Genomic DNA, 18,220 nt, shown 5'->3' on the forward strand with positions numbered 1-18,220 from the left:
TAGCGAGCACTGTGTACGTGTATGTGTACTATAACTTCTGCCACTACTTCAAATGAGTACATTTTCTGGAGTCAAGCTCTCTGGGCCCCTCCTTATTTTCTCCTCCTCCGTCTCACACTGCTTAGTCCTGGCCTCCTCCCTAGGAATGTCCATCCTGCTTCCTTTCATTTCCTCAGTTTCCTTTTATTGTCAGAGCTCTCCATTTGCTAGCTAAGCACTGGGGATTTAGAGATGAAGAGGATGTAATTCCCTTCCTTAACAAGTCTAGTGAGGGAAATCAGCATGTAATTTAGGTAATCATAGGTGTTAGTAATGGAATATGCATAAGGTTACGGGAGGGAGCACGAACGCAGTTGGACTTGGAAGCAGTGGTGGGGTAAAGAAGGCTTCCTGAAGGAGGTGAGGCCTAATCGGAAAGTTAAAGGTCTAGTAAAAGGTAGGCAGGTGAGACGAGATGAGTGTTCAAATCAAAGGCAATAATGTAGTGTCTGAAGAGTTCTGTGAGAGGTTCTGAGTTTCTGAAGTAGTAGGTTATAGGCGGGGAGTGTTGATTGTTGAGTATGGAAAGTAGGCAGGGAGCAGGTGTTGGAGGGCCTTGTAGGTCATGTTAATAAGCTTGGGTGACCTGACCTCAGCCTGCCTTTTTCAGCTTTATACACCATACTCCTCACACAGATCCAGTCCTTTACTCCTACTTGCTATTAAGCACACTCTTCCTTTTATCCCTCCATCTTTACTCTTGTCATTCCTTTCACCTGCAATTCCTTCTCCCCATTTCTGTCTTTGGTCTGGGGAAATCCTATCTACTGCATTCATGAAGCTTTCTAAGATGTCCTGAGCTAAAATGTATCTTTCCTTTCTCCAAGTTTCCATAGAGATTTGTTTGACCCATTTTATGACAATTATCACTCTACTTTGTGTGTAATTATATTAGCCTCTATGCTAGATCATAAACTTCTCGAGGGCAGGGTATGAGTCTCGTTCATTTTCATTAAGTCTTCCAGGGTGTCATGACCACATCTCAGGAATTCTCTCTCAGGCTTCCAAAATATTTCTTAAACAGGTAAGTCCTGGATAAGGAACTGAGCTTCCTCCCTGCCCACCAGTTATCTCAGCCTGAATCTCTCTCCTTAGGATTGTGGGCACATGTTTGGGGAGGGAACAGACCTCTGCTCTTATACATAGTTTTTTGCTATTCATGCTGGAGCCCCCATCTCTGGAAGATTCCTTGCTAGCCTAGTCTCATCAACTGGAAGGGAGGTTTCCAAAGTCGTGGTTGTCTTGCTTTGTGATCCAAAGAGACTGAAGCTGGGATCTCAGCTGAATTGGCCCACTGTTGCTCTGAGGACCACAGCATTGGTTCTGTCTCCCTCCTCACTCTGTAGGTTTTTTATTCCTCCCCAGCCACAGCCCCACTCAACAGTAGCATTCTTGGAGATGTCTGGAAACGGAACCATCTCTGCTGGCCCATTTTTGTGTTGCTCCATACATCATTACTATCTTGAATTTTTATTAGAAGCGTCCCCTTGGCTGGTCGCAGGGGCTTTTGATTCCATCTGGAGGATTGCCCCAGACCTGCCATTCAGCCAACCCAGAATCAGTACTGTGATTGATCCCTGATCCCGAGTCATTTTTTTTAGTGTTGGGCCTAGGCCAGCACTGCCTATGTCAGAAGTCCACTCTGCAACAACCTGGAACAGATATTGGCACAGCAAGCTTCTTTCCTCTAGCCACTTGCTCTGAAACGTTGCCTAAAGCCTGCTGAGCCACAGAAGCAAGATCCAGGGATGTTTGCTTCATTGCACCTTCTTACCTTGACTTCAGGATTTAAGAGCATTCCCTTTGTGCTTTTCATGTTACTATTTTGAATGGTTTAAACGTCTATTGTGTATCATTTCAAAAATTAAGAGGTGATGCCCCTTTCTTCATTTGGAGACAGGTTGCCCCCACATGCAGGAAAATATGGTTCTAGCTGAAAGGGCTTTCAGGAGACTATCACTGTGAGCACGGTTTTAGTGGGGGCTCCTTAGATTTGACAGGACCAGAAACTTGCTTTATTTTTTTTTTATTAGAGCAGTTATGGGTTTACAGAAAACTCATGCATAAAACACAGGGTTTCCATGTACCACCCTATTATTAACACCTTGCATTGGTGTGGTATATATGTTACAACTGATGAAAGCGCATTTTTTATAATTGTGCTGTTAACTATAGTCTGTGGTTTAACTTAGGGCTCATTGTTTCTGTTGTGCAGTTCTAAGGATTTTATTTTATTTTATTTTTATTCTAGCAACACATATACAACTTAAAATTTCCCCTTTTAACCACAATCAAATATAATTCAGTGCTGTTAATTACATTCATAATGTTGTAGTACTATCACCACCATCCATTACCAAAACTTTTCCATCATCCCAGATAGAAACTCAGAGACTTGTATAGCTGGTGTCCCTCAGGGAGGCTGACCTGACCAAATACACAGAGACTAGCCAGTGTCCAAGCCTGATGCTTAGTTTATTCATTTATTTTAGAAATGGAATGTCTTGAGAAATAGCAGCTTTTTCTTTCATTTTTTAAAGTATTTGTAAAACTTGAAAACATATATATTTTTCATTTTCCATAATGAAGTATAAAGAATAGTATAATGAACTTCCATGTATGTATCACCCAAGTCAAACAATTATCAATTTGTAAGGACTAGTCTTCTGCATAGGACATTCTCTTTCAAGCCAGGATTGGAGAATCCCCAGGAGACGCAGAGACACCTCTAAAAGCTGCTCATGCACCCAGAACAAGGATAGAAGAAGAAGTTGGACCTGAGGTCTAGACCCATGGCCTCTGGGAACCTTACTGTCCCAGCCCTGTTCAGCTGGAGACCTGCTGTGGATCACCACCCTGTGGGCACCCTGCAGGCCTCAGACTGCCAGCTTCCACTGCTGTCAAGTGGACACTGCAGCCTTCACAAAGCTGACCAGCCTTACTACACCGAGACTCTTGGGGAAGCCCTATGAAATACCTTCGTTCCTTGTCATCACCTTTACAGGCAGATCATCCTTTGATGGAAGTGATTTCATAGTTGGCTCCTTTCATCCATCGTGTTAAATTTGGCTAGCTTCTGTTTGACCTTGTCCCCTTGTCTCCTACATAGTGATCATACCATCAGAAACCAGATCAACCAACACAAGGGTGAGGCAGAAGGAGAATGTAGCCTTGTACCAGATACCAGAACTGCCATGAAATACCTTGGATTGACTTCGGTTTGTAGCTCATCTTTCATAATATGACAAAACACAAAATACCATAATATCCCAGAGCAAGAAGAGACTTCTGATTAAGTTAGATTTTAGAGTAATGTAATAATGAGGATGTGACGATACTGCCTTTGTGTTTATGTAAGCTAAAGCAGTACTGCCCAACCTTTTTGACATTGTAGCTCATGTAGAAAATGACATTGTTCAGCACTCTTGAGTAAACAGGAGGCCCAGGGACTAGAGAGCTGATGAGGAAATCACTGTCTCATTCATAGCACATCAGCTGGGGAAGCTCTATGCTAAGATTTCTAAATAAAAGCATTCTTGTTGGTACCTGACTAATTTTTACTGGCTATCCCTGTCTGCCTTTCAGCATCAATGTTTAAATACAATGTAATGGTTAAGCACTTGAATTCTGAGCCAGGCTGTCTGGATTTAAGTTCCAGCTCTGCCACTTACTAGCTGTGTGACCGTGGGCAAATTACTTAATCTCTTTGTACTTCAGTTTCTTCATTTGTCAAATGTTATGGATAATAATTATGCCTACCTCATGGAGTTGTGAAGATTAAATAAGTTAGTATATATAAAGTGTAGTATTTGCTGTAAAGTGATTAGGACATTGCCTGGCATATAGCGAGCACCATGTAAGTGTATGACTATAACTTCTGCTGCTACTTCAAATGAGTACATTTTCTGGAGTCAGGCTCCCTGGGCCCCTCCTTATTTCCTCCTCCTCTGTCTCACACTTCTTAGTCCTGACCTCCTCCCTGGGAATGTCCATCCCACTTCCTTTCATTTCCTTATTTTCCTTTTATTGTCAAAGCTCTCCATTTGTTTGGGGGCCCTCAGCTAGGGGCCCCAATGCCTGAGAAGGCAGCTGAATCGGTACTTATACTCATCAGCTTGCTGTCACTGTTATTCCTTCTCTAGAAAGCTCTTGTGGCTGCAGGAAATAACTTACAGGTTGGGAAGAAGAGAGGAGTGAATCAAACCTGGAAAAGAACTCGAGTTTGCCGAACTAAGTTTGCAGAACTGAGTTAGCCAATAAAGTCGTGTTCTTAGGGAGAAAAACTATCATTCTTGGTATCACATATAAGATGTAAGAGCTGGCGAGTTCTCCATAGGCTCTATCAGAGTATGGAGTACAGAACTGGTAACTTGTGGGGCAGTATGGCTTGTAAAGAATTTGTGGAGAAATGACACAGTTCTTCCATTAGGCAGACCGTCGGGGGAGAACAGTGTGTTGGTGCTTGCATGTTGGTGGTGTAGTCCCTTTGGGTGAGGCTCCTCGGCCCCATCTCATCCACTTTTGAGTTCTCTGAGGGCCTCTCCTGGTGCAGAAGCCAGGGGATTCTTGGATCTGTATCCTTAACACTGCCTACATTTCTAGTACAACTAGTACTTGTTAACTAAGAGGTTTGCAAAGGAAGGAGAGCATGCACCCGTACTCTTATTTTAATGGAGAAAACAGGATATGCATATACCTAGAAACAGAAACATTATTATTGGTAATGATAATAATACTCTGATGATGAGACTGCTTGTGATCTTCCCCTTCGCACCCCTTCAGCTGCTCTGTGCTCCAGCCAGCCTGAACTATTTGCAGTGACACTAACTGACCCTGCTGCTCTCCTTCAGGCCTTAGCCCTGCTCTTGTTCTGTCTGGAACACTCTCTCCCCAGCCCCCTCCCTGGCCAGCTCCTACTTATCCTTCAGGTGTCAGCTTAGATGTCACTTCCTCTATTACCAGACTAGGTTGGATGCCTCTCTTCTGCTCCATAGCACCTCCTACTTCCCTGTCTCAGCTCTTGTTGTACTGTGTTGAGATTGTTTTACATGCCAGTGGATTTAAATTCCTGAAGGGCAGAGACTGTGTCTTCTTTTCTTGTGTCCTCACTTTCTAGCAGCGGGCAATTATTAGCTGCCCAATAAATTCAGCATTTGTTGAATGAATAAAGCCATGGTGCTTTCACATCTAGTTTATTTGATCCTTACAATCTTGTTATGTAGGCAGCCCAGGCCTTACTCTTATCCTCACTTAATATATGAAAAAACTGATGTTCAGAGAAGCTAAGCAACTTGCCAAAATTCATTCAGTGATGGAGATCCAGGATTTAAACTTGGGTCTATCAATCTTGTATACTCAGTGCATTTATTTTGTTTTTTTTACGAAGTGTTTATTTTTGAAAATAGCATTTAATAAAAATTAAAATAGCATTTATTGTTTTCCGTATTATAAAGATAATAAATGTCATTGTGTATAATTTGGAGAAGACTGGAAAATATAAAGAAGAAAATAAAATCACCCCATCACACAGAGAAAAATATTATAGATTAGAAATGGTCTGGACTTGAAAGGGCAGCATACAGTGTGAATCCTAGTTAAACTACCAACTAAATGTTTGGCATTTGGTAAGTTATTTAACCTTCAAGCCTCAGTTTCCTCATCTGAAATATAGCGAAAATAGTCACCTTATCTGTTTATTGTAAGAATTAGAGATGCTGTGTGTAAAATACCCAGCAGTGAGGCCTGGCACATAGGGGGCACTCTTTAAAATTGTAATATTCACATTTTTGCATGTTTCCTTCTAGACTTTCTACTATGCTGTGTGTTCATGTGTGTGTAAACATGCATTTGCATACACATATGTTTTTTGAAGTATGTTTATATTAAGTATATCACTGGGTCCTCACTGTAATCCTATGAGCTGGGCAGGGCAGGTATTATTTTTAAACCTCTTTTATAGATTAGGAATTAGGACTCCAGAGGCAAGTAACAGCATTGGTGCTGTGTCTGGTAATATCTGAACCAGGACTTTACTTCGGTCTCCGATTCCAAGCCCAGTGTGCCTTCCCTGGTGACCGTGTACTTCCTGTACAGCTCCACCTCCACCAGTACATATAAATGGGGGGTGGCTGAGCCCTGTCCAAGAGGAAGGGAGGGACTGAAGACAGCAGAAGTGCTGAGGTCTGTCTGAAAACTTCAAAGAAGTGCTCCCTTCCTCCTCTGAAGTAACAGACACATTGCTCAATCCTATAGCAAGGACCAGACTTCCAGCTAAAAACCTTTTAAGTCCTCGGGCTTCTTTTTGAGAGGGAGTTTGTCAGGGAATTCATAGAACTGAATAGGCTGACTCTTTGTTGTCTGCAGACAAAGGCATACCCACATTTCTTTGAGTGTGTGCAGTTGTGTGACGAGCACTGTACTTAATAGTATTGGCTTTGTTTCATCTAATTTTCATTTCAGTGCACATTTTCTGATGGCTAATATGTGTCTGACACTATGACAAAACTTGTGGGAAAGACAGATGATTACAGACAGTACTGGCCTTAAGGACCATTGGCATGAGTGCAAGGCCAAATAAAATCAGGGCTCTAACAGACCTTCTGGTAGGGTTTCTTGGGAGGAGAAGATGGAGCACTAACACTAGTTCTGTGCATTAATACCATATATTTGCATAACACCCAATTGATTTCCAAAGCATTTACCTTAATCCATCTGGAATTATCAGGGAGCTTCAAAGCGGAGAGACTTTTGAGCTGGGTTTTGATAACTGAGAATTCCTAGACTAAGGGAAGTGGGTGACCCAGGGGCCAGCTTAATTGTGAGGCCTTGCACACCGAGGAAGCATTTGTCAAATGATTGCATGCATAAATGAATTAAGGTCCCTCAGACCCTACAAGTAGGCTCTCTGTGATTAAATAGTGTTATGTGGACAGGCTCCAGATGGGGAGCCATTAACCCTTTGGTAAGATTATGACACCTCTCCCACACCCTCTGTCCAGCCCCCATGTAAACAGGGAAGTCTAAGCATGTTTTTTTTTTCACTGTCTTCCTACATTTTTCCTTCCTAGTTGCAAAAACAACTCTCCTTCAACAAATCCTGTTTCCGAGAAAAGCCTTAATCATTTGTACCTTCTGGTGCACCCTCTTCCATTGAAATCCATGCAGAATAGACCAGGTACTCTAACTTTTTGTGTGTGAAGCCATAAAATCTAATATTGAGTGTGCAGCGGTGCTCAAAGGTATACTTCCTCCACAAGAGGCTCCCTCAGCCCTGCTGTGGTGAAAACCAAGTATAAATTGCTGCTAACAGGGTTTTCTAGCTAGAGTTGTAAGTATGTCCGAGCATCCCCTCTGAATTATAATGCCTCCAGCTCTCTTGCTGCTCCTCTACCTGCCTGTCTCTTGGCTATTTTGTTTGTCCTTGGGCCCTCCATCAGAGCATGGACAGGGGAAGGAGGAGAAGAGGTGGAACCCAAACCTGTTTGCTTTGCACTTGGCTTGCAGTGCTGATGAGGAACTAGATGGGGGTGAGGGTTGTCACCAGACTGTACACAGGACAGGGCAAGGGGGGCGGTGGTCCCTGGTGTACTGCTGGAGGGGGTTAGAACCCCCTTTTTCTCATCCTGCTGCCCCAGTAGCCAGTACCCCCTCCCTGAGCTGCTTCTATGTTTTATTTCTATAGAATTGTTCACTATCATCAGTAAATGTCAGTTTTAACTTAACTTAGTGAGGGTGGGTGTTTGAATGCTGATGTTTATATTTAGTTCTTGGAATTCATAGTGCTGGGTTTCCCTGACTGATGCTAGAGTATTATCTTGAAATCCTCTGTGGATTCCTTTCATCCATTTTTTTAAACCTGTTCTCTATTCTAAAGTATAATTGAAAATCCACTGTCATCAGATCCCAAAAATGGAAGGAAGAATGGGATGCACCCAAATTGAGCTGTCAGACACCTGGCTCTTAACCTTACCTTCTGGACTGTGGTGTTGAAAGTGCCATTCTGTGTGCTTTCTCCTCATAGTTATTGTGCACTTGCTTCTGCAAACAGCCTATAGTCATGCCTCAGTGTTAATCTACCTGAGCAGATTTGCCATTTCTCTGATCATGTTCATCGAGGGTCCTCTGAGAAGAGAGCAGGCCTTTCTTCTCAATGGGCAAAGAGCCAGCTTCCATTTTAAAGTCTCTCAGAAAAAAAAAAAAAAAATCCAACAACCAGAGCCTGTGTTTATTGAAGGTTGGTCTAAAAGTCTCTCACACTGTATGCCCTATCAGCACTCAAGAGCCTCTATTTTAGAAGGATGTAAAGGTTTAATCACCCTGGTGGGGATTTAGACCCTGAGACTTCAGAGAAATCTTATTATTTCTAACTGCAGGCAAAGAGTATTAAGGCTCCACTCTGGATCAGGGGCATGACATGTTCTATAAGTAATTTATTTTTAACAGGGGAAGGCCCTTATGAAAGTGTCTTAGAAACAGTCCTGTGATTGGGCACTCGTTCATTATTCCTCTTTTTCTCTTTCCCTGCTTCAGTCTCCTGCTTATTCTTTCTGCTCCTACCCTTTCCTGTCCAATCTGCCTATTGTTGAATGTCTGTCTCACAAATTCACCCTTTAAATTCAGGGGCTGAGTGCTTGCCAGTGAGGGATAACAATTCTTTTGCAATAAGCAACCTTCCCCAGCAGCCTGGCATAGTCCTGTCAACTGCAGACGTGTAGGTAGGCCCTACCTGCACCCTCTCAAATGAAGTTGCTGGGATGGGGAGAGGATGCTGTGGGCCCCACAGGCACTCCACAGGCTCTCGAACCTGACAGAATTTAGGGCCATTTTCAACTCCATCCCTGGCCCTTCTTACCTTTGCAGTCTCCACTGAAGGCTTTCTGCATCCCTATGCACATGTTAGTGAGCATATGATCTTATCTGCATGAAACCCCCTCCCTCCACCACCACCCCCACTTCTTGCTTAGCTCCCTGGGTCCTGCCTTTCTAGTTCTGGAGGATGTCACAGGTGGGATTCTGTTTGTGAATTCATTGTTCTGTCTAGGGAATATGGTTTGACGGATGGCAGATCTAAATCCATGTGGTAATGAACTTGGGTAAAGCAGGCTTATGCTATCCTCTTTTAATCTAGCTCACCTGTCTGAGTTCCTTTCCACAGTTAATGATCTCCTATAGTGGTTATGCCTTTAGTTTTGCCTCCTGGGTCAAAACAAATCAGTAGTCCTCCCAGATATTTAAAAGCCATCAGTGTAAAGCTCTTGGGTCCTCCCTCACCCTCCCACCCCCCACTTCTGTGTGAACTTATAGCTTGATCAGTGCAGTAATGTCCCTTACATCTCCTCATATCTCCTAGAAATGGGCAGCAGTGAACCCCTTCCCATCGCAGAAAGTGACAAGAGGAAGAAGAAAAAGCGGAAGGCCCGGGCCACTGATTCCTTGCCAGGGAAGTTTGAAGGTGAGTCACACAACTCTTCTAGATCTGGGCCTGTGGCTACCCAAGCATGAGGGGAGCATCCCAGTAGCCCATGGGTATAGATCATAAGATGCATCATCTCAGAGCCAACTCACAGTTATCTTTGTGATCAATAATAAAAGACAGAGGTGAGAGGGTTTACACAAAGGAGGAACAGAGAGAGAAACGACAGGGATGGGAAAAGTGCTCAGATGATGCACAGGCCTCCCTGTGGAGCATTTGTAAGTGTGCAGAAAGACCCTGACCAAGCTATCAGAGTGTGGATGGAGTGAGATTGCCTGGTGGGTTTCAGCTCCTTTTCATATGGGATCTTTCCCTCAACTATTTCTGGAGGGGCTGCTGAGAGCAAATGAAACTTTAATCTTCTACAGGCAAAGAATCTGAATTCTAAAGGCTGCAGCTACTTGTGCTTTTTGTGTTTGACTCCATTTTAGAGGGTGCCTGTTATGGTCAGGGGACACAATGCTGGATCATCGAACATTTTTTTAACATTCCCTGGGTTCACAGGTTCAGTGCTGGTCCTGTTATCACTGGGCATGTGACGGGTGAAATGAATCACTGGACACTTCTGCAAAGGACTGAAAGGATCAGTAGCTATTCCTATAAGTAGCATGTCCCTCTTTATCTATTTTGTTTCTTTCATTGTGGGACCTGAAAGAGCTTCCCCCCACAGCCCTTTTTTCCACCACTGCAGATAGACTAGTGAATTGATAGAGTGGTTCTAAAAACAAGCCCTTCATTAGTCAGGAATATTCAGCCTCCAACCACCTACCTATCCTGACATGTGTAAAAGGCTAATGTCAAAGTGTCCATTGTGGGAGAAGCATGTTATTTAAAATACTTGCAAACAACAGTGTGCCATCTGTTCTTATAAAGAGCTGCAAGACCAAACCGTGATGGAGCCAAGAAAGTACTTAGTGCAGAGTGGTGGTAGTAGTGGTGGTAGTGGTAGTAGCGGTAGTGGTTTGTCTTTGATTCAAACTTAGATGCAAGGGGAGGTGGGGGGTAAAAGGCCCAAAGTTTTTAGGGTAGTTTCCAAATCAACAGGTCTTGCTCTTTCAGTGAATACAAGAGTATATTTCCTGATATTCAAGGATAGCTTATACAATCGCAGGGCTTTTTCATGACTAAGAGTGATAAAATCTAATTTTATGGTTAAAAAGTTTTCTGCTCAGTCTGTGGGTTTAAATGGTAGGCTGCCTCTAGAGGAAAAAGCTGAAGAATGGAGTCCAAGAGAGGAGAATCCCAGTGTGGGGGAGGCCACAATGGACATGTGGCTTCCTTTGGAAGGGCCTCAAAGAGTGTGTGCTATTTGTGAGCTTGGGGAGGTCATCTAAACATTGCTTTCAACCCAGGCCTATTACTCCATTAGAACTGCTCTGACTCAGTACCCTAAAAACCTCCAGGCTTTTGTTTGCATCTTGTTTCTTTCTCTTAGTTCCTATGGATGACTTCTAGAAACTTCTTAGAAACCTCCAGTTGCTTCCATTATATGTGGTATGAAATAAAACAGTTTTATTCCCCCTCTGTGTCACCAGTACCTAGCAAAGAACTTGGCACATGGTAGGTGCTCAGCCAAGTGAGTAAATGAATGAGTAAATGAATGAATGATGCCCATTCAAATCATATCCCTTCTATGAGGATCCCCCAGATTCTCTGAACATATTTCATATTTCCCTTCCCCTGCTTTTTTACTTTATCTTGTCCTTCTGTGACAGTACTCACCGCTGCTTGGTTTATTCTGGAGTCACTTGTATATATGTCTATGTTCTCTACTGGACTGTGACCCTCAGAGGGTAGGGACTATATTTTATTCTTCACTGTCCCTTTTATGAGTCTAATATGCTGTCTGGCACATAGCAGCTGCTCAGGAAGTATGTGCTGAATGGAAACCCTTGTGCTGACCTCATCTCTAAAGTGAAAAGCAGGATGCCTTCTGTGTATTCTAGTTGTTGGGAAACTGAGGCGTGAGATGGCTGGGAAAGCTATTGGCCTTCCTCTTCACTGAGTGCCGCAGAGTCACTCTGCCTGTGTTGATGTCAAACCAAGGAAGCTGAGTGACTGAAGCTCTTAGCTTGCAAGGGGGTGACTCATCTTGTTATTCCTCTCATCTATTTCACCTCTAGATGTGTACAAGCTGACTTCTGAATTGCTGGGCGAGGGAGCCTATGCCAAAGTTCAAGGTGCTGTGAGCCTGCAGAATGGCAAAGAGTATGCTGTCAAAGTGAGTGTCTCATCTGGATGCCAGGCTTTCCTTTGCACATAGTCATTTTAGTGTGTCCTAAACCAAATAAATTTTATACTCTGCAATGTAGCAGCTCAATAAGAATGGGGCTATGGAGGTATATTCATTGGATGCAAGTCTTGGTTTCTCTACTTATTTGCTGTGTAACGTTGGGCAAGTTACTTAACCTCTCTGTCCTTCAGTTTCCTCATCTGTAAAATGGATGTAGTGATAGAACCTATATAGAATTGTGAGGATTAAATAAGTTAATATATATAAAGTGCTTAGAACAATGTCTGGCTCACAGTAAGGTGCTTCTTAACCTGACAGATGAAGTCAGCTTCAGGTAGTAGTCAAACATTTAGAATTAGAAAGCCTACCGAATCTCTCTTTTAACAAACTACTACTGTGTGACTTGGGCCAAGTCACTGAACTTCCTTGAGCTTCCATTCCCACATCCCTAAAATGAAGATAATACCTGCTCTTTCTTTCTCAAGGGGTGGTTATAAAGATGAAAATGAAAGTGAACTCATAGAGATAGAAAAACTTTAAAACTTAAAAAATGCTAAACAAATGCTGTACATTATCCTGATAATGAGGATAAAAACTAATTGAGCACTCATTTTTGGGGCAGGAGATGTGAGTTCTAGCTTCACTGCTGCCTTTCATTAGCCATATGACCTTGCAGTGGCAGACTTAAACCCTCCATGCTTCTACTTACCTACTCCTCATGGAAGGAGACTCCAGAGCAGTGGCTCTCAGTGTGGTCCCTGAACCAGCAGCAGAATCACCTGGGAACTTGTTAGAAATGCAAATTATCTGGCCTTACCCCGACCTACTGAATTAGACACAAGGGATAGAGCCCAGCAATATGAATTTTAACAAGCTTTCCAGGTGATTCTGATACTCACTAAAGTTTGAAAACCACTCACGTAGGGCAGTTTTAAACTTTAGTGTATATCTGAATCACCTGGAGAGCTAACAAAGACTACAGAGACCCAGGTTTCTTGATGTAGGATAGGCCTGGGTCTTTGTATTTTTAACAAATTCCCCAGGAGAACCAAAGTTTGAGAACCACTGATCTAGAGAAAAGGTCTTACTTAACTCTAAGGGGGCAATTCAAGCTTATTTCAAATCATCAACTTGAGCCACCTCTAAGAGCTGCCTCATGGTGACCTGAATTTGCTCCTGAAAGAAGCAGTTTCTCTTCTTTTAAAACAACTATCCACAGCTCCAGCTGTGGATTATAAAGAATACTTGTTAAGCCATGTTCTTTCTCTCTGGAGTGTTGCTTCACAAAACAAAAGAACTATCTTGATTCCTCTTTAGAAACAGGTTAGCATATATTACAAGTAATTTTTTTTAAATAATGTAAAAACCACAAATAAAAATTTATTTTCAAGGGTTTGAATACATATGTGAATGACAGATCTATTTCTTCAAGATTGGATCCTAGGAGGAAAACCTGGCCCTTCCTCCATGCCCCCTGGCATCCTTGGGCAAACACTGGACACTGACTTGGCAATTCTTTTGTTTCAGCGGTTCTGCCCATGTTTCGTGTCTCCTCAAGCCTTTGAAAGCTCCCCAAAGCTCGGTTCCTTCTCCCAGCAAGCTCCGCAATACTTAGTTTTGTTAGGGCTTTCCCTACAAACATCCACCTTATGAATTCTAGTCTCAGAGTTGGAATGGAATTTCCTCTTTAACTCACCAAAAAGCTGTCTTACGTTCTGCTTCCACATCTCTAGTAGCAGGAGTATATTACCTCCACAGAAAAAGCTGTGGCATTGCTGGATAGCTTTCCTGCTAGAAAGCTCTTGCTGAGTTTGATCCAAAACGCTTCATGAGTGAATGAGTTGAATAGTGTCTGTTCCCAGCACTGCAGCTCTCTGACTGCTCAGTAACTGGTCCACAGCAGTGGTTCATAATGCTTTTCAGAGTCGTCCAGTCCCTGTGTAAACCACCTGCTCATCTCTTGGCTCATCCATTTCTTCAGTCAGTATTTGACAAGCATCTCCAGGTATAGATGGGAGAGAGGGAGGCAGGGAACAGTCCAGAAGATGTAGGAAAGGCAAAGGCTCTAGGTGCTCTGAGAGAAGCTGTATAGGATATCGGGATAGGATAGCAAGGGTCTTGGAGTCAGCTGTCACATAAGAGCTGTGGACAAAATGTTTAACCTCTTTCTAAACTGAGGTTATGTATGCAAAGTACTTAATACAGGGCCTGCCAATGAGTAAGTTCTCAGAAGAGGAAGGGCTTCCTTCTGTCTGGGGGAATTGTGGAGGTGGCATTTGAGCCGGGCCATGAAGCTTGGAGTTCCTCCCAACTGTGTGCCTCATCCCCTTATTCTTCTTCCAGCACCAGAAGATCCTTTAATGGAGGTTTTAATTTCTTACCCTTGAGGCAGAAAGAGATGCTCTTTGGGAGTAGAGCTATCTTTGTCTTGCTGGCTACCTCAGTTTCCCTGAGGCACCTGGGGCAGCCACCTCATATACTTAGTGTTATGCTGAGCCAGAGTCCAGCAGGCTCAGCTAGGCTGGAAAGCCCTGGGACCAGTCTCCTGCTTCACTAAGAGAGCCACAGCGCCCACGGGGTCACCAAGGCCTACTCCAAGCTTCCATCTGAAACAGGATTTGGACCGAATCTGGCCTTGCATCCTCCCCAAGGGCTCCTACTGAGGGGGTGTTTTTGAGTTCATGTGGATATACATGACAGATTTTATTCTTCCCACAGATCATCGAAAAACAAGCTGGGCACAGTCGGAGTAGGGTATTTCGGGAGGTAGAGACGCTGTATCAGTGTCAAGGAAACAAGTGAGTATAGTGTTGGGTTACTTGTGCTTCTCTGGGGGGGTGCTTGGCCTCAGAAAAGGAGGTTATTTCTTCTCATCCCCTTACCCCAGCATTTAGCTCTCCTTCCCCCACAACTGCATGTAACACCTTCCATCTTTTAATGTGTTTCTTTTTAAAAAAAGAGAAAGAGAGAGAAAGGAGAAGCAGTGGCGGCGGCAAAGAAGCCTCTCCTCTTGTTTAGGCTGAAATATTTATTGTAAATATCAGCAATTCAGGCAAGTTGGAAGAGTGAGTGGTCTGAATCCGTAGCCGTTTGGGGGGAAACGGGGTTTTATTTCTTTAGCCTGTGGTAACTAGGCCAAGTGCTGCCTCATAGAACTCTTTAGGGGCCTGCTTTAATAGAGGAGGAAGATGAGAATTGCTAAGAATATTTGCTGCTGTTTTTTGTTCCTAGCATATTTTCATATGCACAGATGCTACTAAGGGTTCTGAAACCTTGTTTTACACTCTTGCTTGGTAACTGGGCCAAGGTAATCTCAAGCCCAGTCTTAGCCTGCTCTCCCCACCTCCTACAAATGAGTGGTCCTCCCACTGTGGCTTTAAATCAGGGTCACCTCTAAGTCTCTGCATCCTGCTCTCGGGCTGCCCCCCACCCCATGTCAGGGTCAGCAGGGAGCCAGTGGCCTGGTATTGATGGCTTTGTCATTAAGCTTGGAGGATGGGGGCTGCTGTTGATTTAACTCCAGGCGCTGCCTCCACAATATTCTTTCAAATTAGGCCATTTTGGCCATCTTATTTGGACACCTTCACAGTAGTAAAAGCCTGGTGTCTCCCAAAGTGGTCAGCATTTTTTTATGAGGGACAGATTTTTTATTTTCAGCCCTGCAGCTTCTTAGTTCAGCATTAGAGACTCTACTTGGTTTATTTCGTTCTTTAAAAGGAGAAAACGCCCCCAACGCCTCCAATATCCAGGCCAGTGGCTTCCCTGCTGCGTTACAAGACGACCGTGTTGGCAGAGCACTGTACTACTCGGGCAGACAGAGAGTGTCACCGGGGAAGGCCACAAGTGCTGCAGCGGCCAGGAACACGGCCGTTTCATTAAGCAGCGCTTAGCAGTTAGGGTCTAGCGGTGCCCATGTTAGGCCCCAAGTCTATTTGACAGATGTTTCCATTTTCCCCAGGCAATGTAAATACTGCCCCATGATTTATGGGCAAGAGGGAGGGCAAGTAATTATTTGCTGTTTGCCTCCAGGACACACACCTACTATTCAGTGTTATTAGCTGCAATTGCTTCCAGTCGGCTGCAGATTTTATTCAGTTTAATGTGACCAGGACTTTTTTATAACTCTACCTAGTGGGTTTTAGGGTTGGGGTTTGACAGCACAGACTTGGTGAAAACACCAGAGACTGAACATTATGGAAAGATAAGGTGACCTGAGTCTTGCTAACTCCATTGGCTGCTTCTCAAACATGGGTCTTTAATAAGCATTCTGATTTCAAGTTGATTTCTGCCCTGCTACTGGGTGAGGCATAGTTTTTCACTGTGTATTTGTAAGTGAACTTCAGTATATAATGCCATTTCCCCCCTTTTCCCCTCTCTTCCTATTTTTCCCTATTTAAGGAACATTTTGGAGCTGATTGAGTTCTTTGAAGACGACACAAGGTTTTACTTGGTCTTTGAGAAATTGCAAGGAGGTACTTACTGTTGAGTATGTGTTTGGACTTCTGATTAAGACCCAGGGTGGTGATCATCCATCATAAATACCAGAGACTTCTAAAACAAGTCAAGCTAATAAAAAGGATGAAGGACTTAAAAACTGCCCTTGATTTGGGAGAAGGGAGGCCGGAGGGAAGGATGATAATTAGCATTTTGCAAAGCTTAGAATGTCACCTGTGTGGGCATTCTATAAATGCCTTTTCATTATAATAGGAATCACATATAGATACATTTAGTCTTCAATTTATCAATCCCCCTGTTTTGACATGTTCGCTATTTAAATTAATTATGGGGTAGAAGCACTTGCATTCATTGTGAAGTCTAGAAAGGCTCACTGGAGGAAAGAAAGGTCCCATTGTTTGGGACACAGACCCAGGATAGAGAGGAGACCTGAGCATGTGCCATCCTTCAGATAGAAAGATGCCATTCTTGACCTCCAGCACTACTGCCATCACCCCACAAAGAAAAACATGGGAATGCATATTTTAAGTTGCTTTTCTGACATAGAGAAGGAGAGAGAGGACCCCTTTCCTCCCCCATCACCCACTCACGCTACCCCAGGACACATTTGCAAGGTGAAGGTAAGGGAGGATGTCTGGAGCTGAGTGGAGAGCTTGGTGGCTGTGGGAAGGTGATTTAGAGACCAACAAAGCTCAGTCTAAGTCTAGCTCCATCACTTACTAGCCTTTCCAGTTTTCCTATTTGTTAAATTGGGATTATGATAGCAATTACCTTTGGATAGCTGTGAAAATTAAATGAGATAATTCATGTGAAATGTTTAGTATAATGTCTGGTAGGCACTAAGGGTTCAATAAATGTTGGCTGTTGTTATTAATATTAAAACAATTGAGTGTGCTGGCAGCTAAATTAGAAGTATGCAGGATATTACTCTCTGCCTTCCCTTTTAACAAATTTGGAAACAGAGGCTCACTGCCTAGACCTAGCCAAGAGCCAGTTGCCTGGGAATGTTCCCTAGCACATTGGAATCCTTTGATTGTTTAATCCAGCAAATGAAAAATCTTTAGCAGTTCTTCCCATTCCTCTCTCATCCCCTCCCCATGCCAAAAAAACAGAGATAATATGTAAACATGCCATTTTTAGGACACAGAGGTGACACTTTCAGCCCAGATTTCTGGCTGGCTTCCAGTAGAGAGTATAAACCGTATGGAGCCAAGCCATATGTCCATGCCTGTGGCTGCCCCCTGCCCTGCCCAACAACACTGGAACTTTGAATTTCACATTTGAAATGCTAGCTGCAGTTCGGGTCACCTGTAGCCATATTGCTTAGAATTTATCTCCATTGAGGCCAGACCCAGTGGGTAAAAATAGTGTGGTTGGCTCAGGGCAGTTCATCCTCACAGTTGTTGGACCACAAGTCCCACCAATGGGAAGTTTGCAGAGGCTCTGAGGTCAGACTTACTGCTCTCAACTCCTGCCTCCATCACACACTAGTGTGTGATCTTGGGCAAGCTGCTTAACCATTCTTGGCTTCAGTTTCCTCATCTCCAAAATGAGGATAAGAATAGTACCCATTTTGTACAGTTGTGGTAAGGATAAGATAATTTACTTAGAGAGTTTCACATAATGTTTGCATATAGTAACTACTCAAAAAATGCTAGCCATTGTCAATAAAATCTGTCCTAGTTTGCTAATGCTGCAGAATGCAAAACACCAGAGATGGACAGGCCTTTATAAAACGAGGGTTTATTTCACTACACAGTTACAGTCTTAAGGCCACAAAGCATCCAAAGTAACACCTCAGCAATCAGGTACCTTCACCGGAGGACGGCCAGTGGTGTCCGGAAAACCTCTGTTAGCTAGGAAGGCAGCTGGCGTCTGCTCCAAAGCTCCGGCCTCAAAACGGCTTTCTCCCAGGACGTTCCTTTCTAGCAAGCTTGCTTCTCTTCAAAACATCACTCCCAGCTGCACTCTCTTCCTCCCCCCCACCGAGTCAGCTCATTTATGTAGCTCCACCGATCAAG

The 18,220-nt window shown here is 43.5% G+C and overlaps 1 protein-coding gene across 10 annotated transcripts in view; it reads left to right on the top strand.

Annotated features, from left to right (window-relative positions):
- The window catches only part of MKNK1 (MAPK interacting serine/threonine kinase 1), a 49,217-nt gene that overhangs the window by 11,705 nt on the left and 19,292 nt on the right, over nucleotides 1–18,220 (top strand). For 7 of the 10 annotated variants that reach the window (XM_037827314.1, XM_037827310.1, XM_037827316.1 and 4 more), the window contains 4 exons: nucleotides 9,389–9,490; nucleotides 11,635–11,732; nucleotides 14,463–14,542; nucleotides 16,143–16,216. In XM_037827314.1, the coding sequence (XP_037683242.1) occupies nucleotides 9,391–9,490; nucleotides 11,635–11,732; nucleotides 14,463–14,542; nucleotides 16,143–16,216 (352 nt within the window). In that variant the 5' untranslated portion in view covers nucleotides 9,389–9,390. Of the gene's footprint in view, nucleotides 1–3,148; nucleotides 3,258–9,388; nucleotides 9,491–11,634; nucleotides 11,733–14,462; nucleotides 14,543–16,142; nucleotides 16,217–18,220 lie in introns of all 10 variants that reach the window. The other 3 variants (XM_037827315.1, XM_037827319.1, XM_037827313.1) reach the window with 2 other exon arrangements.

Source organism: Choloepus didactylus, chromosome 2 (assembly GCF_015220235.1).
Source record: "Choloepus didactylus isolate mChoDid1 chromosome 2, mChoDid1.pri, whole genome shotgun sequence".
NCBI classification, from domain to species: domain Eukaryota; kingdom Metazoa; phylum Chordata; class Mammalia; order Pilosa; family Megalonychidae; genus Choloepus; species Choloepus didactylus.